Genomic DNA, 23,440 nt, shown 5'->3' on the forward strand with positions numbered 1-23,440 from the left:
GGGTCTCGAACCCGCGGGCTCAGGCAATCCACTCACCTCAGTCTCCCAAAGGCGCGGGAGCACGTTACCTGGCTGGAGACATGGCCATCCTAGAAATTATATATTTTTATTTTTAAGTCAGGTTCTCACTCGGTTGCCCAGGCTGGAGTGTAGTGACATGCTCATGGCTCACCGCAGCCTTGACTTCCTGGACTCAGGTGATCCTCCTGGCTCAACCTCCCAATTAGCAGGCACTACAGGTGCACACCACCAGCTCAGGCTAATTTTTGGATTTGTGCTGCAGACACAGTCTTGCTATGTTGTCTAGGTTTGTCTCAAACTCCTGGGCTCAAGTGATCCTCCCTCCTTGACCTCCCAGAATGCTGGGGTTACAGGTGTGAGCCACTGTACCCATCTCACCTTAGGAATTAAGTACATTATCCCCATTGAGTGGGCGAAGCAGCGGCAGAACACAGTGGTTTGTCAAAGTTACCCAGCCAGAAATGGCACACAGAAGCCAGAACCCGGGGCACTCTTGCCCAGTGATGCACTTGCTGTCCCAAAAGGCCCAAGCTGGAATTTAAGAGCCTTGGATGGCTTGAAAGCAGTTTGTTCCCTTTGTGCTTGTAAACCTTCCCCCTGACATCTGGTTTATACAACCACATTGTCTGACTGACTAGGAGAAAGTGTTCACTAAGGAAGAGTAAACTTCTACTCAGTAATTCTGAGTCATCACAGATCCTGACTTTGGTAGCCAAGTGAATGAGACTTTGCTCTACACGGAAATCAGCAGAGACAGAGTCAGAGACAGATGGGGGGTGGGTGGGGTGGATAAGGGGGTCATGAGAAGGAGAAGCACAGAGGCATGGAGACAGAGTAAAATCCACCAGGAAAGACCAAAGTCCACAGGCACAGAGAGGAAGGGTGAGTGCCAGGTTCTTGGAAGATGCTACAAAGAGACTCCACAAAATCGCCAGATTCCCAAACCTAAGAGCAGAAAAACCTAAAAAGAAACCAGAGATGTGGGGCCCTGCTGCATTCCTGTCACTACATAGGCACTATCCGTGTGCTCCTGCAGGACCCCGGCTATTGTGGGGGGTATGTGGCATGACCCTTTTTCACCCCTTATCTGGAGAATATAAATGAAAGGAGCCGAGGCTTGGAGGTGGGTGTGAGGTGTCTCCATTGTCCTCTTCATTGGATAAGAGCTCACCAAGAGTTCATGGGGGCAAGTGGCTTCCTGGGTAGAGAAAGAGCACTGAAAAGGGAGTCTGATCTGGCATCAGTTCTGCAGTTGACCCAGAGTGTAACTTGGGCAAATGAATCTCTTCCTTTTTGCTCTCCTCAGCTTCCTCATCTGTGAAATGGGGAGTGAGTTAGAAGAGCTGGTCTCGAAGGACTTCTTGAGCTCCATGATATATATGTAGACACATGCACACTCTATCTATCTATCCACCTCTCTCTATATAACCATCCTATCTATCTATCTATCTATCTATCTATCCATCATCTATTTAACAATCCATTCTATTTCTCTCTCTCACCTCTCTATAGTCTGTCTATCTATCTATCTATCCATCTGTCTATCTATCTATCAATCCATCCATCATCTCTCTACATAACCATCCTGTCTGTCTCTCTTTCTATCATCTCCCCATCCTTCCATCCATCCATCCTTCCACCTAGCTGTCTCTCTCTCTCTCTCTCTCCATCCACCATTCATTTATCTGGAGAATATAAATGAAAGAGAGAGAGAGAGAGAGAGAGAGAGAGAGAGAGAGAGAGAGGTGTGTGGTGTAGTGTAGGTGATTCTCGGTCTTTTCCTGCATTTCTGGGACCATCCCTCTGGGCAATACACAGGGAAGAGATTTGAGGAAGGGGTTTGTTTGGATCTCAGGCCTGGCCTGGCTGAAACTCTGAGAGAGGTGTCTGTGGGCACCCCAGGATTCCCCTCACTTACAGGACTTCCTTTTTCCTTTGGCCTCCCCTTCCTCGGAACCTCACGGCTTGGCCTACTCAAGGGTAGGATCTGGCCATGTTTCTTTCAGAGACTAGAGCCCTGCACAGAGCCTGATACTGAGGAAATGCTGATACATGGTTGAGGAATGAACGAATGAATGAATGAATGAACAGATACATGAATGCTTCCCTTACCCTGAGGTTCTGATGACATCTGTGGTCCTCACCCCTCAAACACTTGTTAATATTAATCACGACATTGCAAACAATCCTCCCGATGCTGTAAGCATGCCAGCTACACTGCCCAGTGTGGTGGCATCTCTCAGGCACAGGCCTGGGGCAAGACCCCAAGTATGTTGCCTTTGGTCTGGGGTTGCTGTTATTTTTAGCACCCATACAGGCTCACTCCAGATAAACACAGCCCAGGATTGGGCACTGGACCAGCTGACTTGTCACCTTTCTCCTGTCTTCCAGCCAGGAGGGAGGGATCAGGCTGACTTTTCTAGGGGAAGCAGGTTCTGTGCAGTGGTTAGATGGAGAGAAGAGGAATTGCTTTGTGTGTGATGGTATAAGCATAGCAGAGGCTAGAAATGTCTAGGGGTTTTAAAAGTAAAGGAAGGCAGAGACTTTGGGGGAAAGGGAGCAGAGAAGGGACTTCCTCTGGCTTCTTACTGGGTCCTTGAGGTCCCTGGGCTGAGAAAGCCTTGATTCTTGGCCCCCTCCCCCTCCTTCTGACAACATTTTATTGTGAAAATTTCAAACATTCACAAATATTGTAGGAATTTTTAGGCTGGGTTTGGTGGCTTATGCCTGGTAACTCCCATATTTTAGAAGGCTGAGGTGAGAGGGTTGCTTGAACCCAGGAATTCAAGACCAGTCTGGGCAATATAGCAAGACTTCATCTCTACAAAAATAAATAAATAAATACATTAGCTGGGCATGGTGATGTATACCTGTAGTCCATGCTATTTGGGAGGCTGAGATGGAAGGACTGCCTGAGCCCAAGAGGTCAAGGCTGCAGTGAGCTGTGATCATGCCACTGCCCTCCAGCCTGGGCGACAGGTTGAGACCCTGACAAAAAAAGGAGGGACTCCATTAAGAGGCATCTAGGAGAAAAAGAAATGGCCTTCACAACTGGAGGAGGCGGGAAGGGAGGGAGACGTTCACATTTCCACATGTTTTGGATGACAAAAAATGAAAGGTGGAGATGACATTGTGTTATTTGGAAAACACTGCCATTGGCATTGCTGTGTAACCTTGTGCCAGTCGCCTGATGGCTCCCACCTCAGTTTCTTCATCTGCAAAATGGGTGTACAAAGAGCCCCTTCCTTGCATGACTGTTGTGAGGGTCAAATGAGATACTGCTGGTGTCCAAAAGCAAGCAAGCATCCAATGCATGTTGGGTCAGAGGACACAGGCTGGGCTTTTAATTTTATGAATATCTTCCTAACATCATTCTTCTTGCAAGTTTGGTTGGACAGAACTGCTGAGCCTAATTTAAAACACAGGTGCTTTCTGGGCTTGGGGTAAAAACATGATTATCTTCCAGGCCCTGATCCATTTTAGAAGTTTGGGGCAACATCAAGGAAATAGTCACAAAATTGTTGAGGGTCTGAATTGCCCATATTGTGGTGACTGGTGTCAAGGGTCAGAGTGTGTCCTACCCCAGGGATGCTCAGAACTCCTCTCATCCTCTGTTGGTCTCCATCCCCGGGAAGGCAGCTGCCCCCTTAGACTGGTCCTTGATGTGCCACTGTGTTCACAAGGAAAAAGACGCAGGTAGAGGGGTGCTGGCTTGGACATGCTGGAGCCTCCAGAGATGGCTCTCAGGACCCATAGCAAAGCCGTTTCCCAGGATTGCACCTTCAACAGAAAGTGGGGCTACCTCTGGCTTGGATGGGCCACAGTTCTAGAAAGAGCCCCCCTTGGCTCTTGGAGTCTGGAAAGGGATCCCTGCCTCTTCTCTCTGTTCTTTCTGGTTCTCTCTGTCTCTATCTCCCTTGCATTATCAGCATGTTTCTACTCCTTTCTCTCTCTTTGTCTCTATCCCACTCCCCAGGTTCTCCCTCTGCACTCTTCCCAGGCTTTTCCCACATGGCAGGTGATATCACCTGGTCTGAGCTGCACCAGCTGCAGAAGCAGCCCCCTATGCTGGCCAGCCAGGCTTCTCCTTCCTTGACTTACTCCTCTTCTCCAGGCCGGAGACAGGGCACACCAGGGCCAGGCTCCCTGTCTCCTTCCCCTGCCCTAGAACCTGAGTCTGTGTCCTCTGGCCCTAACACTCACTTTCTTTTCCCTTTGAGCTTTTCTGACTGGTCCAGGTATGTTTTGGGACAGGGTTTCTTGCTGATGGAGTAGGATGCTCTGTTGATGTGAAAGGACCTGGGGTAGGAGGGAGGAACCACTGGCCTGCTTTGGCGCGACGGAGCTCTGAGACTAGCTGGAGAGAACTAAAGAGCGTTCTCTTGCCAGTGATGCCTGAGGACTACACAAGGGTGGTGGTCCAGAACATTTAGTGTGTTTCTGGGGGTTCTTGATATATAACACTCTTAATATTGATTTCTTCCAGGGAAGAGCAGTGACCCTGGATAGCATCAGAGTCCTTGAGACAGCATTGTACCCTCAGCTGGATCAGCTCTCAGACAGACTAGAGTCCCCCAGAAAGCCGAACCACCCTTGGGCTCCCCCAGAGTCACAAGGCTGGATAGAAGCCAGAGGCGGGCCCCTCCAAAGTTGTAGACTGGAACCCAGCCTCACACTGGGGTGCCTACTACAGTTGTGGTGATGAGAGCAGGACCACAACGTGAGCATCCCCAGAACGATGCCGAGACCGGCAGAACTACCCAGAGTTTCTCAGAGTTGGAGGACTTACTCAGAACAACACCAGCCCTCAGCATAACCACAGGACGGGACCTGAGCCACACTTGCCACAGCAGTGTGACCACATAGACATGCATGGGTCCTGCTGGGTCCCTCTGCAGAATAGCGGCATTGTTCTGGAGTCGGTCCCAGGGACACTCTAATACTCTCCAACGCAAGATAGAGCCACAGGTGAGCCTCCCTGGGGCTTGGCTGGGATCACACGCTGTATGTGTTCTAGGATATAGGAGAAATTCAGAAACAAACAAACACAGGACCTGCCCCAGGAATCCGAGTTTCAGTAAAGAATCTTCACAGGTCTAACTAGAGTTTCTAGAGCAGATCTAGCATCACCCCTGGCCCCTTAACAGACTGCCAGGACCCCTGGAGTGGGGCATCATAACATCTAATAAGCCCATGGCTTCTTCCAAGGGCCACTGGCCCCTGTGGGGAAATCAGGCCAGGGCCCTTCTCTGAACTGGATGGGAGCCAGGTTAGAGCAGGGGCCAGCAGGTGGTGTGAGCAACCAAGCTCTAGACTGTTCTGGGCTCCCCAGACTATCCCAATAAGGATGGTGATCATTCATGAAGCTGGGGGTTTGCCCTTGGGAAGTGTAGGAGAGGCAGTTAGTGGGCAGTATTATCAGAAGCTGTCAGAAGGCCACCAGGAGTCGGGGTTGTGAGTGGATAAGAAGGGCCAGGACTGAGCAGGAGGCATGGGGCCAGGCAGGGCAGTTGAGCACCCAGTGCAGTGCTGGCAGACACGTAGGGGCTGCCGTTCCTGCTGAAGGCGGATGCTAGAGGTGATATCCCAGGCTGGGCTGCATGGGCTGCAGGTGGTGTGGGGACGAGACCAGTTGGCCCTGGAGTGACTGTGGATTCTGAGCCCAGCTGCGTTGTGGTTCTCAGCCATCCGAGAATGTTCTACCTCCCTTCCTGCCATGAGAATCTTTAAAACCATAGGAGCAGCCACATCCAGATCACCTTGAGATTTGTTAGAAATGCAAGTTCCCATGCTTCCCTGACACCTGTGTTTTAAAACAAGCCTCCAGGCGATACCATAGTGCATGCAGTTCCAGATAAAACCACAGGTGAGGCCACACCTGTCTCCAGTCCCGCCCGGGCACCCCCTGATTCCCAAGTCCAGGCTCAGACCCTACAGCTCTGCTGGGCAGAAATGGCCCCTGGGGGGTCACTGGATACAATAATGCCTTTCGCCCATTTCAGTATCCCAGTTGTCCACTCCAAATCCCCTGGGGATGCGTGCTAAAATGCAGATTCCAGGTCCCACCAGGTTCCTGCTGCCCGAGTTCAGTCTGGGGCTGGATCTATTTCCCCTCCTGTCTCAGGACGAGTCTTTGTTTCCAAAGCCCCTGGTGCCAGTATCACAGCAAGCATCCCCTCTCTGGGTCAACTAAGAGGTTTTGAGCCTCTGGAAATGAGGTTGGGGGGCTTGCAGCCTCACCTGCTTTGCCTCCCCTTACCTCCTGCCTCTTGCATCTGACTGGTAGCTCTGCAGTCCCTGCACAGAACATAGAACCCTGGACAATCACGGACAGGCGGGGTGACCCTCCATTCCAGGTTTGCTAGGAATTAAAGCACTTCATGAGGTGTGCTTTCAGTGCTAAAACCAAGACAGTCTTGAGCAGACTGGCACAGTTTGTGGCCCTAAGACAGGTAGAACAGGTGCAAGTCCCTGAAGCTGGGGGCTGGGGCTGGCCGTGCTTCAGAGCTGAGGAACTCTGGGCAGCCTCTTCACCTCTCTGACAGTCCCTCCCTGGCCAATAGTTGCTACAAGAATACTTGTCTTGGCCAATGGTATACCAGTGCTATTAACTGTGAAACGTTCCCACGCCTTTTACTCTCTATCTGAATCAATTCTCATTCATTAATTCAACCAGTACTTTTTCAGCCCCCACTATGAGCCAGACACGAGTCACCTTGTGGCTGTTGATGACAACATACACACCAGCCATGCACATGCCTTCAGAAAGAAATGGTGCTCCCTGTAATCAGTGGATTCCAGGGATTCCCACAGCCCAGTCTTGCCCCGTCAAAGCCTCTCTCAACCTGTGTGCTCATGAAGTTCTAGTGGCCTTTCCTGCCACAGTCCAGACTGCATATCAGCGATATTGGAGAACTTAAGGAAGCACTGATGTTCAAGCCCAACCCTCACCCCAGATCCATTAAAGCAGAAGAGGTGTGGGGAGGTGCTGGTTTTTTTGAAAGCCCCTCCCAGCTGCTTCTGAGGCACGCAGGGCCAGGAACCCCAGAGGGAGTAGCAGCATTACCCTGAAACACAGACTTCTCCTCTGCCCCTCAGGCCGTCTCAGAGATCCACTGTCCCAGATGCAGCCACCCGAGGGACAGTGGACTCTTGCCTCAGGAGTCACCCACCTAGGGGCTTCCAGGAATGCAAGATAGTGACATGGAGAGATCAGACTGAGGAATTGAGTGTTGAGCTTCAAGTACAAGTCCAGAGACTGAGAAGGAAGCGGAAGGTCTTGAAGAAGGTGCCGACAGGAGGCAGTGGCACTGGAGCTGCGGGGCAAGGTCAGGGCAGACAGCCGCTTCTAGGTCCAGGCTGTGGAGACCCAGGCATGTACTTTCTCCCTGGGTCTCATTAATACCCGCCATCATTCTTCTAAGACAGTGCTCCCTTTCCTCAAGCTGCTCTGAGTGGGCTCCTGCTCCTTCCAAAGAAACGATTTCTGATCAAGTACTGTCCCTGGAGCCTGATACTGTGCCTGGGCCTGGGCACGGGAACCCTTGCTTGCTGAATGGGTGACCGAATGCATTGTCACCACTGGCCAGGAGCCCAGATTATTAATGAATTGGTGGAGAGCAAAAGCTGCAAAGTGGGCAGCAGTAAATTTGCTCCTCAGACATGGGCCACGGAGCTGGCTAGAAGGTGTGGAGGACTGGCTTTTCATGAAAGCCACTCATGCCTCTTCAGAGAGGGCCATTGGACAGTCCTGCCACAAAGGAGTCTTTTCTAGAACTTATCCCCTCCAGGGAACCCCTTTTGCTTTTTGGAAGATCTGTCAACATCCCATAAAACAGATGTTCCAGGAAGTCCGCTTTGGAGCCCCAGGGTTGTGGTGAGTGCCAAGGATGGAAGTCATCAGACCTGGGTTCAAATTTATGATGTAGCCTTGGGGTCATCAACATGTCTCTTCACTCCTGTGGACAGTTTCCTCTTTCACAAAATGGGGACAACATTACCCGCATCACAGGCTTGGTTAAGACAGATCATGTTGTGAAAGCTCTTGGTTTCTGAAAGGGTTCAAAGATGAACCACTGGAGTCATTTGCAAGGTCAAGCAATGGGTCTAATCAACCGATCAGAGGTAAATTACTGGAAAACACATACATATATGCATTCCTAGGCATATGCACACTCATGCATGTGTGCAAACGTGAGTGCACACACGTGCACGCACACACACACACACACACACACACACACACAAACACACACAAATCTTAAGACCCAGTCACTGGCTCAAGGGTGAGGCATGGAGGGGCTTATAACCAGCACAGTCTCAGCTGTGCCAAGATCAGTGGATTATTATGAATGAGTATTTTTGGCCTCCTTCCCATCACCCACAGTTCTTGTTTCTTTCTTATTCTCTCTATGCAACTGGCCAGGAAGTTCTATCCGTGTTTTCTCTTCAGTGTCTCTGGAGTCTGTGTCCCCCTCTTCACTGCCATGCCCTGCATCAGGGCTTCATCATCACCCACCTGGACCTTTAAGCAGCCTCTCAGGTCTCCCTGCCCCGTTCCCACCTCCTCTAATTTGTCCTACCTTCTGGGAATTCAGACCCCCTGCCTGGGCCTCGGCGGCCGGCCTCCTCTGAGAGCAGGGGTAGGCAGGGTCGGCTCAGGGATGATGCCATCCCTCTTGGACCGTCCGACCCCTGACAATGTCCCACTCTGTTGCCATGGTCACGCAGGTCAGCCTCTCCCCTGAGGGGTCCTGGCTCCTTCCCCCTGGTTGGCTTTTGGGGTGACAGCCCAGTTGCCTTGTGCCTCAGCTAGCCTGTACTGTCAGATGTGGCCCTGATATCCCAGTTCAGAGAGGGGCTGTGCTAGAGGGAACCTGACATGTGTATGCACGTGTGTGTGTGTGTGTGTGTGTGTGTGTGTGTGTGTGTCCCCATCCTGCCCCTTTCTTCTTTCGTCATGGGGATACCTATCTGGGCTCCCCCATGTCCTCCTGCTCCCTTTCCCTTCTCCTATCATTAGAATCCCAGGGAAGCCACTCTGTTCTCTGGCCCTTGCAGGCCACTCCAAGGGCACCTTCTGACCTCGCTTGCAGCTTCTGCAATGCAGTGTGTGCTCAGCAACACTGGGTCCTTCTAGTCCTGGCTGCACCACCCTGGTGCCCGGGACACGGTGGAGGCTTCACTAAGTACAGTATTTCCCAGATAGGGGGCTACTTCCTGCACCAGTGGAGCCAGTAGAGGCCAATACTTCCACTGGGCAGGGAAGACTCCACAAGGTGGGGAGGATTCCTCAGGGTGAGGAGGATTCCACCAGGCAGGGAGGATTCCACAGGGCAGGGAGGAGTCCACTGGGCAGGAAGTATTGACCTCTCCCAGACCCACACGCATCCAGAAGGATCCACAACCCTGCCTACTCATATCCCCTACCTCCCCTGGTGTGACGCGACACAGGGTCAGAACCCCACTTCATGACTCTCTTCCCAGGTGCAAGAGGCTTCTTTCTGCCTGACTTCTGCCTCTGAGTTCTCAAGGCTGAGTCCTCCAGGGCCTTGGTTACTGCACTGGAACCTCTGCTGTGTCCCCAAGCTGAGTGTCTGTCTCAGGCCCCTGTCCAGATTCCTGGTCTCCTATGGGGCCTGAGCCATGTGTCACTCTGGCCTGCAACCCAGCCCAGGACGAATGCCTGCTGCTGTAGTTACCTCCTGGGTACCATGCTACTTAGTCACCTGTCCTCCCTGCCTGGACTCACTGGGAGTGAGGAGGAAGTAGGTGGGAAGGGACCCGGGAGATGGCTGCAACATCAGAGCTCAGAAACCCTGTGAAAGCCCCTCTCAGAATCAGCCTTGAACTAGACTGACCTTGGCCAAGGGCTGGGGGTCCGTGTCAGTGTAGCCCTCCAAGTTTCTGCCCACAGAACAGTCTTTGTGTTAACGCTCCAGGCCCTGGGAGCCATGGCCACAGATACATCAGGTCCTGGTGGCTGTCATACTTGGCCGATCCTGTGTGAACATCCTTCAACTTGTCATGACCCCTCAGCCCGCCTGCCCCTCTGATTTGCTGAATGAAGGCACAGGCTTCAGCATGCCTGCCCTTCTGCCTCTGCCAAAACCCTGCTTGAAAATGGCCCATGCACAAAGGTATTTATTAATGGCAGCTGCGCCTGTAATAGTAAAAGACTTTAAACTACCCAGATGTCCCTCAAGAGGAGACGGGCTAAAAGAATGACAGCATGGCCACACCATGGAATACTATGGAGCTGTAAAAAGAAATGATGATCAAATACAGAGAATCTCCTCTACAACACAATAAGAAAAATGAGGTGTAGAAGTGTTTACAGTGTGTACAATGTATATAGTAATGATACCCGCATGTATATCTAAGGACACGTGCTTGCCTATATATGCCTCTCTAATCTCTCTGGGGGAATGCCTAGGGAACTGGGAACAATAACCACTGGGGAGGTGAACTAAGCCACTGAAAGGCATTGTCACTGTATGCTTTTTGTGTATCTTCTGAATACTGAGCCATGGAAAAGTATTACCGTATTAAAAATTCTTTTTTTTTTTTTTTGAGATGAGGGTTTGCTCTGTTGCCCAGGCTATTATGCAGTGACATGATCATAGCTCACTGCACCTCAAATTCCTGGGCTTAAGCAATCCTCCTGCCTCAGCCTCTCAAGCAGCTGGGACTCCAGGTGCCTGTCACCACACCTAGCTAATTTTTAAATTTTTTTTTTTAGAGATGGGGATTTCACTATGTTGCCCAGACTGGTCATGAACTCTTGGCCTCAAGTGATCCGTCTACCTTAGCCTCCCAAAGTGCTGAGATTATAGGCGTGAACCACTGTGACCGGTCCCAATTCTAAAATTTAAAAGAAAAGAAGGCAATGGCTATTTAAGAGGGCCAGACTGACCATCCACTCTCCAGGCTTCCCCAAGCTTCACACTGTGCTGTCTGGTCACCAGGACATGCGTCCTTGGGACCCCACCATTCCAGCCTCCTGGGGTATGGTTTTCACCAGCATGCTTGGCCTGCCCTGAGAGCCAGTAGAGTTGCCAACGTGGGCATGCCCCTGTCCTCGAGGTCATCATCATTTCCCTGTTGGTCCCCCCTGTGCTAGCCCCTGGGCACAAGTGCTCTTGCCAGGAACTAGCATGCTTCTTTCCATGAGGCAATGGGTATCCCATAATCAGCCTGTTTCTCTCTATGCCCAGACTACTGGGAAACTCTCAGATTTACTTTCCTCTCCTTACCTGTGCCCATATGGTGTTAGCACTCCTCCTGGAACACTAGTCTCTTCTCCTCCCCCAATTTCCCTGCTGCCTGCAGATCTGGACACAAGGGAGCCGGGGTGGCCGTTGACACAGTAAGAGGGCAGGGAGGGCCCATCTAGGCAGGAAAGTGGGTAGGACAGCAGCCGAAGGCTCAGGGCATGGGGAAACTGGGCAGACTGAGATCACCACGTGTGGCCAGGTACTTCCAAATTATTTCACGAATGTCTTGAGTTTTGCTAAGATCCCAAGCTGATAATATTTTACTCACAGTGTCTAACTGGAAAAGTTCATTTTGATCAGGTTTCTCTGAATTTCTACATGGGTTTTTGGAATACCAGCTAAGGTTACTAAAAATTCGTTCGTTCATCCATTCATTTATTCATTCTTCTAAAACAAGGTCTGAGTGGGATTTTCCAATTTGAAAAAAAAAATTGAAGTTCAGTTAGGAAGTATCTTTTGGCAATTAACGATCTCATTTTTTTTTTGGAGTCTCACTCTGTCGCCCAGACTGGAGTGCAGTGGCTGCTTCCGGCCACCGCAGCCTCGACCTGCTGGGCTCCGGCAATCCTTCTGCCTCAGCCTTCCAAGTAGCCGGAATTACAGGCATGCGCTACCACGCCTGGCTGATTTTTTGATTTACAATCTCATTTTTCAGGGGAAAGAAGTTGCACTAGTCTGGCCGGATTAGTAGACCCTTGCCTTGAGAGTATAAATTGCCTAATTTGACCACCTGCCTGGACACCTGCTGGCCTAATTGTCCTAGAACTGGGAGACCTGGTGCAATTTCCGACTCTGACTTTCAGTATGAGCATCAGTGCTGGGCACAGAACAGATGCTCAGTGGGTATTTGTCAAGGGAGTGCACTCTGTCTATGGGCATGTCATCTGCCCAACATGGATGATGCAGAGCTACAGTGGCTGCAGGGTGACGACGGTGTCCAACGGATGCAGAAGTGCTGATCACAAAAAGGACTCTGTAATCCACAACGGTGCTGTACAGAGTCGGTGGCTGAAGTAGAAGATGTGAGGCTTGGGGCTCTCATGGGATGAGCATTTGGCGCTCCCTGCTGCTGCCCCAAACCCAGATGTGGAAAGCCCCAGAGGCCGTGGGGAGGCCTGATCACAGTGACTTGAGTCGGGATGGTGTTAGCAGCATAGCACCAAGACAAGTCTCAGAGATGCAAGGCCGCAAGTCTGGGGTGGGAGTGGAAGGGGCCCTTTAGTGCTCAGGGCGCTCCTCACATTCAGGCCTTTGCTACTGCTCAGTGGGGCGTTAACAATCTCAGGATGACGCTTTAGCCTTTAAAATCCTCTTCCTTATTAATTCTGGGGAAGCCCAGAGGCCAAAATGCTTCTGTGACTCTTGGGCAAGGATGGTAGAGTCACTGGGTTTAATGATAGGAGGGGCAAGGGTCCTGGCCATCTGAGCATGAGCACGCTCTCACTGAACCCACCACAAAGGCGCCCTGGCCCTCTCTCCAGTTCCTCTGTGTGTGTGTGTGAGATGACCAGATTTGTGTGTTGGAACAATGGCTCTGGACACAGACAGGTGACTGACCCAGGGCGGGGGAGGGGGGCGGCAGGAGGGGAGCAGTGCACATGGGGACAGCCGGTGCCACTAGTCCTGTTCTCCCAGGATTTCTGCCTTTCTGCTTCCAGGTACATGGTAGACCTGCACTTGCCTGTTGCCTCTGAAATGAAGCTGCCTTTCCAGTAAGCTGTGCTCACAGTGGATCCCTTCTGGAAGGAAGGTTTAGAGACAAAGAGAGATCTGCTGCATCCTCTCCCCTCAGCGGAGGTGACTGTGGAGGCTGGTGTCAAGATGAAACCTCTACCAGTACTGGTCCCTGAGCGGTCACCCTGGACAGCAGCCTCCCGCCAGCCGACAGGGGACATGAAGCATGAACGAGTGAGGGCTAAGTCTTGTCTGTGTTGGTGGAGACTTGGGGATGGTCATCACCACAGTGTAACCCAGTCTGTCCTGACGAGCACAGGTGTTAGGAGATGAGGCCATTGAACAGTTCAGATGAGAGGTGATGGCAGCCTGGACTGAAGCAGTAAAGGAAGAAAGGGACAGAATGCGTGGGTCTGAGAGACAGTCAGGAGGCAATGCAGATAGGGCGTGGTGATGGTCTGACTACCAGGGACGAAGGGCGCTCCCGCAGCCGTCACCTGCCGGCTGACACGGGTGTGTGTGCTCAGACTTTTTCAGGAACTCTCAGGTTCTTTGAGCTAAGATTTCCACCCTATTTTTTTTTTTTTGAGTCGGGGTCTCACTGTGTAGCCCAGGCTGGAGTGCAGTGGCACGATCACGGCTTACTGCAATCTCGACCTCCTGGACTCGGGTGATCCTCCCATCTCAGTCTTCCAAGTAGCTGGGACTACAGGTACACGACACCACACCTGGCTAATTTTTTTGATTTTTTTTATAGGGACAAAGTCTCACTATGTTGCCCAGGCTCGTCTTAAACTCCTGGGCTCAAGTGCTCCTTCTGCCTCGGCTTCCCAAAGTGCTGGGATTACAGGCGTGAGCCACTGTGCACAGTCCATCCTATTTTTATATCCAGGCTCTGGGCTCAGTGTGGACTTACTTCCAATCCACCAGAGGCCTGGGTGACCTGGGTCACCGTTCCAGTGAGGAAGAGTCTTGTCATAAAGGAGGACGCTAAAGCCAAAGCTGCTATAATTTACAATAACATCTACTGCACTGTGGCAGGGCTTTCTAAACAGCATCCAGTTTAACACAGAGATGGAGAAACTGAGGCTAGTGAACTTAAAGGCCTTCCCAAGCTAGCAGGGGGCAGAACTGGGACCTAAAGCATCTAAAGCCGGGTGCCATGGCTGGAAGTTCCTGATACTGCCTCACCCTCAAAGGCAGGACAACTCCTCTGCGAAGGAGGCTAGAGGCTGAAAGAGAAGGCTGCACGCTCCTCTCCGAGCAGAGGACAGGGAGTGGGGGTGTCTGTACCTCCCAGCTGCTCCCTGCACGACAGTCGCCCTCACGGAAGTGTTTGGGCGTTGGCAGTTTCTGGGCCCCTCTTGAGTCCGCGCGTCACTAGTGCTCCTGCATAAACATCAGGGGGCTGAGTTCTGTTCTTGGCTGCAAGCACACGGCACTGGCTCTGCGCTCCCACGGATTCCAGGGAAACCGGACTGTGGGGCGTGGATGCCTGCCTTGGTGAGCTTCCCCTCGGCACTCATGGGATTCAGAGTTGCGAGGTTCCCGCCCAAGCAGAAACAAAAGCCGCCTTCACAAAAGTCACCGGGGCGACTGTGACATATTTTCCCTTGCTGTTAATTTTCTTTCTTACTCCGTGCTTTTTGGCAGTGGATGGCAAGAAACAGCAGTCCCCCAGCCAATGTCTTTGTGCTGTGTTTGTGGTTGAAGAGCTCAGGTTTTAGAGTCAGGCAGGCCTCCTGGGTTCAAGTGCCTGCTCATTTACTTGCTCTGTGCAAATTTGAACAACTTACTTAACCTCTCTGAGCCTCAGCTTTGTCATCTGAAAGATGGGTACACAGTGATAACCTCACAGTGATGTTTGGATAATTAAGGGAGGAGCTGTCTATAAAACATGCACTCTGACGCCTGACACACAGTATGTGCTCAATAAATGGCATTTATTGTTATTCAGTATTTATGACCCAGTTTTTGTTTTGTCTTGTTTGGTAGAGATGAGGGCTCGCTATGTTACCTAGGCTGGTCTCGAACTCCTGAGCTCAAACAATCCGCTCACCTTGGCCTCCCAGAGTGCTAGGATTACAGGCATGAGCCACTGCGCCTGGCCTTTCGGCCTAGTGTTTTGAAACATCCCACTACAAGATGATATCCATTTAAATCAGCATTCTTAGAATATCAGAGCTGAAGGACATTTAAGTAATGATTTGAGGTGAAGGTCAAGCTTTTTAAAACACTCATAAAGGTGAAACGGTATGTGGAAGCTTAATATATGCAATATATAGATAAAAGTGGGGCTGTTTGATGGATGTGGGGGTGTGGCCCCCAGGGCATCTCAGAACAAGGCAGGGAAACCACAGATTAAAGGAGCTGGATGACTTGGCCGAAGTGACCGAGTGGGAGAGAAGGTTCAGGCCGTGCTTCTGTGGTACAGCTCTGCCAGGTCCTCTGGGTTTCCTGTCCTCCCTCAGTGACAGGGGGGTGACAGGACCCACCTGGCAGTGTCGAGAAATGGAAATCCTCATGGGGACAAGCCAACAAGATCTGCTTCCCCTGACTGCTTCTCCACAAGCAAGAAGAGGCTGACACGCCAGGCCAGGCTTCGAAAGTGTTGAACGCAGCAGACCCCCAAGGGACCACATGGCCTCTGCCTAGCTGGTGCTACCCTCAGCCAGCCCAGGTATCTCCTGCTGCGCACCTGGCAGCCCCGCTGTTTCAGGCCCTGGGCTTTGGGCACCAGGACAGCCACCTGCCGAGCCACTGAACATGCCCTTTCACTCGGTCCCTTCCCTCAGCACAACACCCCTCTTCCTCGTGGCGGGTGGGGGAGCTTCATCTGTCTCTGCAAGTGTCTTCATCATCTCCGAGGAGACCAAAGCCCCTTTGTGCCCTCAAGTGTCTCAAGCTTGACCTCCCTGAGGTTAAATGTGATGAGATCACTGTCACTCATCTTCTGCTGCCCCCAAGCCTGCTCCTCTTTTGACTGTTCCTCTCTGCTGGTGATGCACACCTGCCTGGCAGTCTAATGCAGAAATGCAGACAGCAGGGCTTATCCCACCCTCTCCTGTGTTATGTCCATTGTGAGGGCTGGGCCTGCCAACTCGCTCTTGGCAAAGTCTTTATCATAAAGACCCCGTTCCTTCACCTTTCCAGGGTTGCTACAGCTCTCACTCAGACTCTTGGTTCCAACAGCCCCAGAAGAGTCTCCTGCCTCAGTTTCCCCCCTGCTCTCCTGGTGCTTGTGTTCTAGTAATGCCAGCCAAACACATGAAATAGTCACAGACTGTGGTTAATGTGCTGTCCTTGCATGTGGGGGCGGGGCGACTTTTAGGCTAAAACCCACAGGAGGAAGAGCTGGTCATTAGAAGGGCATGGGGTATGGGAGATCATCCCACCTCGAGGGAACAGAGTCTACCATGGCCTCGAGACAGAAAGAGGAGGCATTTGTGAGTGGAAAGCTGTGGCCTCAGCAGGGGAAGAAGGAGGAGAATGGGGCATTGGATGGTGGCGCTGGGTTCGAGGGACTGGCAGGGGCTGCATGTTGCTGGGTCCCCCAGGTGGAGGTTGGGAGTTTATGTTTTTTTCTAAAGGCAGTGGGAGCCACAGATGTTTTCAGAGGCTTAGTTCCACATTGATTTGCATTATAAAAGATCACTCCAGCTGCTTGCTGCCTGGAGGGAGAACTGGTGGGGTCAAGGTGGGCTCAGGATGAGGCTATTTGATAATTCAAGCAGGACACTATGAGCTCCTGAACCAAGGCAGGCCAGGGGAGAGTGTCCCTGGTGTTTTGGGAGGGAGAGTTCCCAGTTCTTCATGATTACTGTGGAAGTGAGTCTCAGAGGACTCCCACCCAACTGGGAGTGTTCTGAAAATTCTTTTCTGTATCTGCAGGACCCGGCACAGACCTGGCACGGAGAGCCAACATGTTTGCTGCGTGAATAAATGATGTGAGATTTTCATTTTTAAGCCTGTGTGTGTATAATCTGTTCCCGACTCTCCCCCATTGTCACCAGCATAGGGACAAGGAGCCGCCCATAATCCCTTACCCCATCTAAGGCAACGTGAGTGAGCCCCTCCCACCTCATTTCAACTTTAGGAACATTTGGGGTATGGGTGGGGAGGTGAAAACCCCACACAGTTGATCCTGGGGCCACGCACCTGCTGGGGCTGGACCTGGCCTGGCACTGTGGGGTAGCCTTGCTGACTTTCATAGGTGCAAGCATTTCACAGTCCGAGTTACTGGCACTATACATATGCCAGCATCTCAGGGGTCTGGGAGTGCTGTTCTCAAAACAAGTCTCTTTTTTTTTTTTTTGAGTCAGACTCTCACTCTGTCACCCAGGCTGGAGTATAGTGGCATGCTCACAGCCACCGCAGCCTCCACCTGCTGGGCTCAGGACATCTTTCTGCTTCAGCCTTCCAAGTAGATGGAAACATAGGCGTGCACCACCACATCTGGCTAATTTTTTGATTTATTGTAGAGACGAGATCTCGCCAAGTTACCAAGTCTGGTGTCAAATCCCCTGGGCTCAGGCAATCTTCTCGCCTTCGCCTCCCAAAGTACTGGGATTACAGGCGTGGGCCACCGCACCTGGCTTCCCAACCTTATTTTTCTACATTCAGGTTTGCATTTTTCTGATTGGCTGAGAGGTTGAATGTGCTACAACACCAGGAGAGTTGTGCTTTGTGGTGACAGCAACACAGCTGCAGTGTGAGAAAGTCAGAAACGAGTCTTATTTCTGCCACTGCCTTGCTGAGTAGCCACTGATGAGACTGTTTTCTCATCTGTAAAATGGGCATACTCATAAGGTCAGGGCTGTTGTGAGTCTGAATCCATCAGGTCAACTAGTAATGTGTCCTCCGATGAGGACAGGGAGTGGGGCTTTTTTCTTTCTTTTTTTTTTTGAGTTGGAGTCTCACTCTGTCGCCCAGACTGAAGTGTAGTGGCTGCTCCTGGCCTCCGCAGCCTTGACCTGCTGGGCTCCGGTGATCCTTCCACCTCAGCCTTCCAAGTAGCCGGAACTACAGGCGCGCGCTACCACGTCTGACTAATTTTTGATTTATTGTAGAGATGAGGTCTCGCCAAGTTGCCCAGGTGGGTCTCGAGCCTGCGGGCTCAGGCAATACACTCACCTCAGCCTCCCAAAGGCGCGGGATTACAGGCTGATTCCCTGAGCCCGGTTGGGGCTTTTTTCTTATCTCCAGGGAAGGGCACCAACCAGGTGGACAATAGGGCAGAGGGGCACTCAGTACCTATTTTCCACCTGGCTCTGAGGTTCCAGTAACTATTGTCCATCAGGCTCTGAGGTTCCAGCTGCAGGGATTTGTCTGTGTCCCTTCTGTCCTAGTGGAACAGCAAGAGCCTGAAGTTCACATCTTGGCCCCTCCTGGTTGGGGGAAATGAACGAGTGCTGAGATTGGTTTGGTCAGGTCCCCTCCTGAGAAGTTGGGATGGGGAGTTTGTATCAGGAAACTTGGAATGGTCTATGACCATACCACCCTGAACACACCTGATCTCATCTGATCTCAGAAGCTAAGCAAGGTCGGGCCTGATACTTGGTACTTGGATGGGAGGAAGCTTGGAATGGGAGTGGGAAGAGGGTGTGGGGGTGGTTCCATGCCAAACCAGGGCATGGGATGCCAATGGCCAGCCTTTTGGAAAGGTGAACCCAAGTTCTGAGTCAACAGTACCTGGGTCTGCAGTGTGTGGGCCTCAGGGTTGGGATGAGAGGTCAGAACTAAGCCAGCAGAGCCCAGGCTATGGAGGTGCCTTGTGGCTGCCACGGGGTATGGGAGCATGGCTGTGCCAATCTGAATTCATGAGGTCTCTGGCATCCAGGCCAGAGTTCCTGGACACTGGGACTACACCAGATGCAGTCAGACCAATTTGGAAGCAGCCAGATGAGATTGCATCATGTTAGCGTGGGCCTGGAGCTCGGCGCTGGGGCTCCCAGAGCACCTGGCATAGCCCATCATGAAAGCATCTTCAAAGAGTGAGATGTTCCCCCTTATCCGTGTCTATCTTCCCCCAGTGGATAAGGGTCTGGGACTATCAGCTTCTTAGGCTGATGACACAGCACAGAGGCTGGCAACCAGTTAGTCCTCAGGACATAAAAATATGGAATTCACATAGGATACTTAAACAAGCCCAGCTTAGTAAGCATTTCCATTGCCTCTTCTAAGTTCTTGGTCCCTGAGCCTGTCCCAGCCACTGGGGGCTTCCCAGCCAAGACTTGGTTTCTGTTCCTTCAGAAGCCATCCCTGACCCTCCAAGGAAGAAGCTGTCAGTTCGATCTGGGTAAAAATGACATCCTGCTAAAGTCAAGTCTTCACCAGAATCTAGCTAGTGTAGTCACACTGATAGCTTGTAAGGGGTCTCCTACCTCAGGTGCTCCGTCATGTGCCTGGCAGGTTTCAAGTCAAGGTTTCCTGTGGGCCTAAACCTGGTCTCAGGATGGCCTGGAGCTGTACGTGCCACACCAGGGTCTGTGGCTTTTGCCATGGGACACCCAAGTTCAAGAGAAGATGCAGCAGTTGCCAGTGCTGTCCATTTTACTCCAAGATTTTTGCACACATGGACAAACCAAAGGAGAAGGATCTGTCTTTTCCATATGAGCCAAACTTGCCCAAGAGTCAAATGGAATATATATGAGTGTGTGTGTGTGTGTGTGTGTGCGTGTGTGTGTGTGTGTATGATGAGGCCTGAGTCTTTGACAAAAAATTGCATCTGAGCTGGACAGCACTAGACCAGCCGTTCTCAATCCTGTTCTGTTCTCCTGTGCCAGGAAGCCTACTCTTGTGAACATACCTGAGGGTCTCTGACTGGCAGTGTTCTGGGGAAATGGTGCTGAACATGAACAACTATCACTGGGGTTGGCACTCCCGTCCCCCCTGCGACCCGCCACCAGGAGGATTCAATTCAAGAGTCAGACATTTGAAATCAATGTAGGATCTCATTTTCAGGAATTCTTAGACATCAGGTGAATTCTAGGTCTGATTCTGCCACTGACTTACTCTGTGATACTAATTTCCTCCCCTTCTCTGGTCCTCAGTTTCTTGACCTATAAAATGGGAAGGATGGGTTGTACATTCTCTGAGGTTCCATTCAGTTTTAACATCTGGTAACATACATTACCCTGTCCAGGTGTGTATAATTCAAATTCAACTAAGATTTGTCTAGATCCAATTAAAATGTATTGCGAGTATTATTTAATTTAGCACCCCAAACCCCAGAAAGACTCATTGTTATTATCTCCATTTTGTAGATTTCAAAACAGAGGCTCAGAGACGTTTAGCCAGTCAGCTGAAGTCACACAGCCAGGAAGTTATGGAGCTGAGATTCAGTCTCAGACCTGCCTGTCTTCATGTTCAGGGAGATGAGAGCAGATAATATAAGCCCACATCAGCTTGGGTCCCCCACCCCTCCCTCCCTCCCTGCCTGCTCAGGAGCTCAGCTCTGGGATCTGGGCTGTGGGACGTAGGGAGTTCTGGTGGCAGGCCACTCGTTGGTACAGGTGCTCTTTGGCTGGAGAAGGGCCAGTGATCCAGGACTTCGAGCAACCTCTGGCCTGGACTGGGTCTGGCTCTCCCACATGAGTCCTCAAGGCTATATTTGGGCTTTAAGCCTAAGGCGCTGTCTGCCCTTTGCTATTCTTTGTCATCTGGGAGTCCCTGCCGGCCACATGGCTTGTCATCCTCGAGACCCTCCCTCCAAAATTCCTGTCCGCACTTCCCAGTCCCCAAAAACCATCTCCCAAACACCCGTGGGCTGAGGGCAAGGAAGGAGGAGATGTGGAGGGACTGAGCTCAGGTCTCTGTCCTGACACTTAGGAGGGAGACTTCCAGCGCGGCTTTCCTTCAACCCATTCAGGCGCCCGCCAGCCTGTGTCTGCGCGCAGCAAAGGCCTTTGAGATCTCGGCTGTCTTGGGGTGGGCTCCACTCCTTATATGACACTGGGCAGGTGAATTTCTCTCCCTGGGCCTCAGCGTCCCCATTTAGGCAAGAACCAGCTGATTGGGCCCCAGGGATGTCAGGTCCCTGCGGGCAGTGACATTTTAGGATCCCCTATCATGGGCTGTACCTTCTCGGAGGCAGAGGGCTGGACTGGATGCCTTTGGAAAGCGCATCAAGCTTAGGGACCGCTCTCTCTCGCGGTCTGGGTGTTCTCCCGGGGGGCTGCAGGTGCCCCTTCTCCTTCACGCCAAAGGCTCACCCCCACCCGGCCCAGGTCTCCCGGGCAGATCCAGGCCTGGCGCTTTCGCCTTGCGGTTCAGGAAACCAGAGTGCAGCGCTCCAGCCGCTACTGCGGCGGCGGCGGCGCAGGGGGCGGGGGAGGAGAGAAGCGCCCACTTGTCCCGCGGCCTCCGCAGCAGCGCCGGCCCTCGCCCCGGCGCGCCAGAGCTGCCCTGGTAACCCCTGGGCTGGTTGCTCCGGTCAGCGCCGGCCGGAGCCCACCACCGCTCGATGGCACCGAACCGACCCCCTTGGCCCCGCGACCCCCAACTCGGCACAGCCAGCGCGGGCTGCGCTCTGCCCTCAGCCACGGCGAGGCTGGGGCCGGCTGCTCTCGGACGCCCCCGTCTCGCCCTCCCGGTGCCCAAGCGCGGAGCGGTCCACCTTCCCGGTCTGGGGCAGGCGATCCGGGCTGTTAGGGCTGAGGGATGGGGTGGGGGTTGGGAGCACCGTTCTTGGCAAGACGTGGGTCCGGATTCCTCGTCTCCGTCTGGTTCTCGGGACCCCGTCTCCCTCGGCACCTCCGGGTCTCGGGCCCTCCGTCCCCGCCTCCCACGAGGCTCGCCGGACGAAGGGCGGTCGCAGCCCACACCTCCTCCCCACCCGCAGTCCCTGCCCCCGCTGCCCGCCGCAGGGTCACCTGCCCGGCTGGGAGCAAGACCCCCCTCCCGCGGAGGGTGCCGAGAGCACCTAGTGGGTCCAAAGTTCGGGTGCCACCAGCCAGTCCGAGGCCCTGAGCCCCGAGGGCCGCGGCCGGGGTGCGGGGAGGTCAGGACGCGGCGCTGGCCTCACCTGTTTCTCCAGCGGCTCCTTGGCCGACAGCGCGGGCTTGGGGGAGGGTGCGCGGTCGCAGACGCAGCCCTCCAGCAGGTACAGCCCCGAGGGCCGCGAGCTCGAGTCGCTCTCGAAGTAGAAGAGCAGGTTCTGCAGCAGCGCGAACCACTTGGTTTGCCATTTTGTGTTGTCCGAACTCCGCTTGCTCAGGTAGCCTTTGCGCGTGCCGTCCTTGCGCGCCAGCAGTCCCAGGGAAGCAACGTGGCCATCGTTCAGCCGGATCCCCTTCTGCATGGTGCTCGGAGGCCAGCGAGACCCCACGCGCTTACATCTTCTCCGCGCGGCACCCGGCAGCTCCCCGTCCGTGCGCGCTGCGCGCTGCCTCTCTCTGGCGCTCGCTCGCTCCCTCTCGCTCTCTCCCCCCCCCAGATATCTACACTCCAGGATCTGGCGCTGAGCCTCGGCTTCTTGAGTCCAGATGTGCCGGTCCCCGCGGGAACCTCTCCTGCGCTCCGCAGAGCCCCGGTGCCCGGGAGATGCCTCCCGACCCTCCCCCGGCGCCGGGCACACTGAGGGACTGGCGACTTGCGCGCTGGCGAGGGGCAGGCGGAGTCATGTGACGCCGATCCCTCGAAGAGCCCGTTTCAGCAGCGCGGACAGGGACACACGCACGCAGCCCCGCCGAGGCGCTGAGCCGCGCGCAGGCTGCACCTTGGCGCCCCTCCTCCCCCAGACACACACACACACGCGCGCGCGCGCGCGCACGCACACATACACACTCACACGCACACACCAGTCCTGCCCTGTCTCCCCTGGTCTCCCCTGTTCCCCCTCGGGTGTTAAAGAGCGAATCGGATCAATTCTCGTTTAACCCTCTGGAACCCCGAGGACTAGCCATCCGGCGAGTTTGCGTCTTGGCGCCCCGCCGCGGCGCACTCGGGACCTAGGGTTAAGTCCCAGTTGTTTTCTCTTCCGAAGGCTCCCCCTCGGTTCTCTATTTTTTTAATCCAAGGTGGATGGAGGAAGGTGAATGGCGAGACAGAGCTGCAAGAGCGTGCGATCCTAGTCTTTGCAAATCGGTCCGGTCACATTCATTTCAGCGTCCAGCTCCATTCCTGGCGGCCTCCCTAGAGACCTGGGGACAGTCCAGGGGGCGAGATGGGGAGGGGGGAGATGAGCGTTTGTTTTATTTTATTTTGAGCGTTGCCATAATTACCGGCACCACCCCCTGCGCCCTGAGGTCTGGCTGGCGAGCCGCTGCTGGGAGTTTTCTGCAAATACCCCCCAAAGCCTGAAGGCGGGCTTCAAACGCAGGCGCCGGGGACCATGGGAGCCTTCAAATAGCTGCGCTGGCGCAATGATACCTTAATGATAGATTTTCCGTTCTTATTTTTAGCTCCCATTCGCCTACACAGTTACACGGCATTTATCCGAGAACGTCACAGCGCCCGCATGCTGCACC

The 23,440-nt window shown here is 53.1% G+C and overlaps 1 protein-coding gene across 3 annotated transcripts in view; it reads right to left on the reverse strand.

Moving 5' to 3' along the window:
• The window catches only part of RASGRF1 (Ras protein specific guanine nucleotide releasing factor 1), a 139,885-nt gene extending 117,174 nt beyond the window's left edge, over positions 1 to 22,711 (reverse strand). For all 3 annotated transcript variants that reach the window (XM_008053158.2, XM_008053157.2, XM_021710017.1), the window contains exon 1: positions 21,997 to 22,711. In XM_008053158.2, coding sequence (XP_008051349.1) covers positions 21,997 to 22,272 — 276 coding nt within the window. In that variant the 5' untranslated portion in view covers positions 22,273 to 22,711. The remainder of the gene's footprint in view (positions 1 to 21,996) is intronic.
• Positions 22,712 to 23,440: the final 729 nt, after the last annotated feature.

Source organism: Carlito syrichta, unplaced genomic scaffold, assembly GCF_000164805.1.
Source record: "Carlito syrichta isolate Samal-C Ts95f unplaced genomic scaffold, Tarsius_syrichta-2.0.1 Scaffold287926, whole genome shotgun sequence".
NCBI classification, from domain to species: Eukaryota; Metazoa; Chordata; class Mammalia; order Primates; family Tarsiidae; genus Carlito; species Carlito syrichta.